The sequence below is a fragment of the Loa loa genome, assembly GCF_000183805.2.
Source record: "Loa loa unplaced genomic scaffold supercont3.29, whole genome shotgun sequence".
Lineage (NCBI taxonomy): Eukaryota > Metazoa > Nematoda > Chromadorea > Rhabditida > Onchocercidae > Loa > Loa loa.
This window is the reverse complement of record NW_018108209.1, coordinates 190,905-193,688: the sequence shown is the minus strand read 5'-3', so window position 1 is coordinate 193,688 and position 2,784 is coordinate 190,905. Positions and strand designations below refer to the sequence as shown.

Genomic DNA, 2,784 nt, shown 5'->3' with positions numbered 1-2,784 from the left:
TGTGTGTGTGTGTGTGTGTGTGTGTGTGTGTGTGTGTGTGTGTGTGTGTGTGTGTGTGTGTGTGTGTGTGTGTGTGTGTGTGTGTGTGTGTGTGTGTGTTTGTCCGTCCTTATATTTGCTTCTAATCAGTATAACGTTAGTTGTTAAGTTGTAATAATGTGAAGAGTAATTGATGGTGGTAACAAAGTGTCGGGGAGATTTGCGATTGCCGACATTAGCTTCGGAAATGCTTTGCTTCAGGATGTGGTTCGTAATAAGCAATTGTTGCTTAAGTCAGACTCATCAAATTGCACTAAAGCGCCCTATATTGCTCACTACTGTTAAGAAGGATACACAGTTGCGCTTTTGCATGTGTGTCGAAGTTGGAATTGCATTCATTCATTCATTCATTCATTCATTCACTAATCAAAGGGATGAAATATTTGTAGTGAGACGTGTTCCAATAAGGTGAATAAATGCTTGGAATAACTTATCACTGATTATTTAACTATTTCTGGGACGTGCCAAGAACAGTCTTATCCCCATATTGTATCAAATAGTAGCTGACCAAATAGTCAGTCTCATACCAACCATTTTGTCATTTCTTTGATTAATAGTCCACTCACTCAAAAAAAAGGTCTTCAAGAAGATAAAAGTGAAAATGACTAAATCCCATAAATCCAAATGTCCAAGTTTTTATCGCTTGGCTTCAATTTATCCAGGAATGAAAAAGACATTCATTACTGTACTCCACTAATCTGTTCCATTATTGAGCACTCTCTCATTTGTATTGTTTACAATTACGGTGCAATTGTATGGAGTAAAGCAATGTTTGTTTTTCCATTATCACAAATTAGGATGAATTGTTTGTCATGATCGTAGTTTCGTGATAACGATGACAGTTTCTTTGGTTATATTCATTTTTCTTCTTATTAGATGAGCTCAAATTAGAAAAAAAGTCTCCACTTCCTTTCTTTTTCAATTTCATCAGTACTTCTTTTTTATTCTTATACTCCTTACCGAGAATTGGTTAGAATTATTTTTTTTCTTGATCGATTTTGATATTAGTGAATAAATTATCGTAAATTTGTACAGTATTTCACAGCAGAGATTACCGTACCTTTATGTGCGGTTAATTTTTTTTCGTTATCGGAAATGCAGCACAGGCACGTGTCTGTGATTAGCTCCTTGCTGCTGTTGCTGCTTCTGATGATTTTAGATGTTTTATTAAGAGTTTACGCATACATGCATATACTCATACACGCATACATGCATATACACATACACACGTACATGCATGCACGCATGCACGCATACACACATACACACGTACACGCATACACGCATACACGCGCACACGCAAACATTCATGCATACAGGGTATAGAGCATTACGAGGAATGGATGAATACCATCTATCCCTATATATTACCGTTGTCAGGTTAGATTAATTAAATGAATTGAAAATGTAATCACTGCCAAAAACGAACATTATTTGTGAAGATTGACATACTTTGATCGAATATTCACCTTGTTGAAGCCAGTATATTTTTATATATTTTCGGTATATGTGATGTTCCGTAAACTGTATCCGATCAACGATCCTTAAACATTATTCTTCATTTAATCTTTTTTTCTTTCCTTCTCCAACTTCAATCTTCTTTTTTATATGTTTTGGTTTCATCTAAATCTCAGCTTTACTTCTGTTCAGTTCTACCTACAAGCTTCAGAATTTGTTATATTAAACTTGCTTCCGGTTAACAGACATCTTGAATTCCGTGCTCTCACTTACAGAAATGTTTTTTTTCTTCCCTTCAACTCCTTTCCGATGATCGTAATCTGATTTTGGATCATTTGGCAAATTTACGGATAGAGGAAGATAATTGCTCATGTGGCTGCTGCTACTGGTGTGGAATAAGGAATGCCCTTGGACATTAAACATATGCGCATGCATTGTCGTGGGCATCTATATGGACATCTGCTTCTTCCACAGCTTTCGTTGCCCTTCAATGACCTGACCAAAACAGTCTGCCTCAGTGTTCACTTTCTCCATGGCACCATTTACTTCTTTGTTGGTCTGTCGTCCACTTGTTTGTTCATCTGTCCATTTGTCCATCCTTTCGCCTTGTTGTAACAATGATATTACAGCTATGAATAATTTTAATAGTAAAGCCGTTTGGCCTTACTATTAAAATACCCTATGTGTAAATGTTAAGACATGCTGGCATACCTGTATGTGTACGGGTGTGTGTGTCTGTCCGTCCGTCTGTCTATCTGTGCATGTGTGCTTGTATGTGTGTGAGTTAGCGGTGGTGGAGTGAAAAATCTGAGTTAACGGTGGTGTGGTGGAAGGAATGTTAATATATTCACTGATATAAAAATGCTGACCGACTACACAACTATTTTTTATGTTAGTTTAATAGGAAGGAATTATTCAGGCGCCAATGTCCATTTATAAATAAATGAATGAGTTAGCAGTGATATGATGGTAGATGTGAAGTATCACAGGATTATTACTGCATTAAAGAGGGATTTTTCCAATAAGAATATGGTATATACTGCGACTTTTCATAGTTTACCTTCTTGACATCGGTTAAAACCATACTTTCGAGTTTGATTTTTGGAGTTGAATTATTTGTATTTGCAAAGAGTTCTCTACTTTGCTTAAATCTATTCTAAGTTCTTTATCAGTGCACTTTTGGCCTCTCCCATAATGCTAAATAACTTCCTCTTCCCCAATCTCGCAGTATTTTCAACATTACTGCAATTATTTGCGATAATTTCTTGATCACTGCAATCGTTATTT

At 36.2% G+C, this 2,784-nt stretch overlaps 2 protein-coding genes across 2 annotated transcripts; one reads left to right on the top strand and one right to left on the bottom strand.

The window, feature by feature from the left end:
* Positions 1-172: 172 nt before the first annotated feature.
* Positions 173-1,424, top strand: LOAG_13727 (hypothetical protein; the record flags this gene model as incomplete). The annotated part of the gene is made up of 2 exons (XM_003149233.1): positions 173-447; positions 1,199-1,424. The coding sequence occupies 2 exons, from the start codon at positions 173-175 to the stop codon at positions 1,422-1,424; spliced, it is 501 nt and encodes a 166-aa protein (XP_003149281.1).
* Positions 1,425-1,944: 520 nt separating this feature from the next.
* LOAG_13726 (hypothetical protein) lies at positions 1,945-2,094 on the bottom strand (the record flags this gene model as incomplete). The annotated part of the gene is made up of 1 exon (XM_003149232.1): positions 1,945-2,094. One exon carries the CDS (start codon positions 2,092-2,094, stop codon positions 1,945-1,947), a length of 150 nt encoding a protein of 49 aa, XP_003149280.1.
* Between the last annotated feature and the right edge of the window lie 690 nt (positions 2,095-2,784).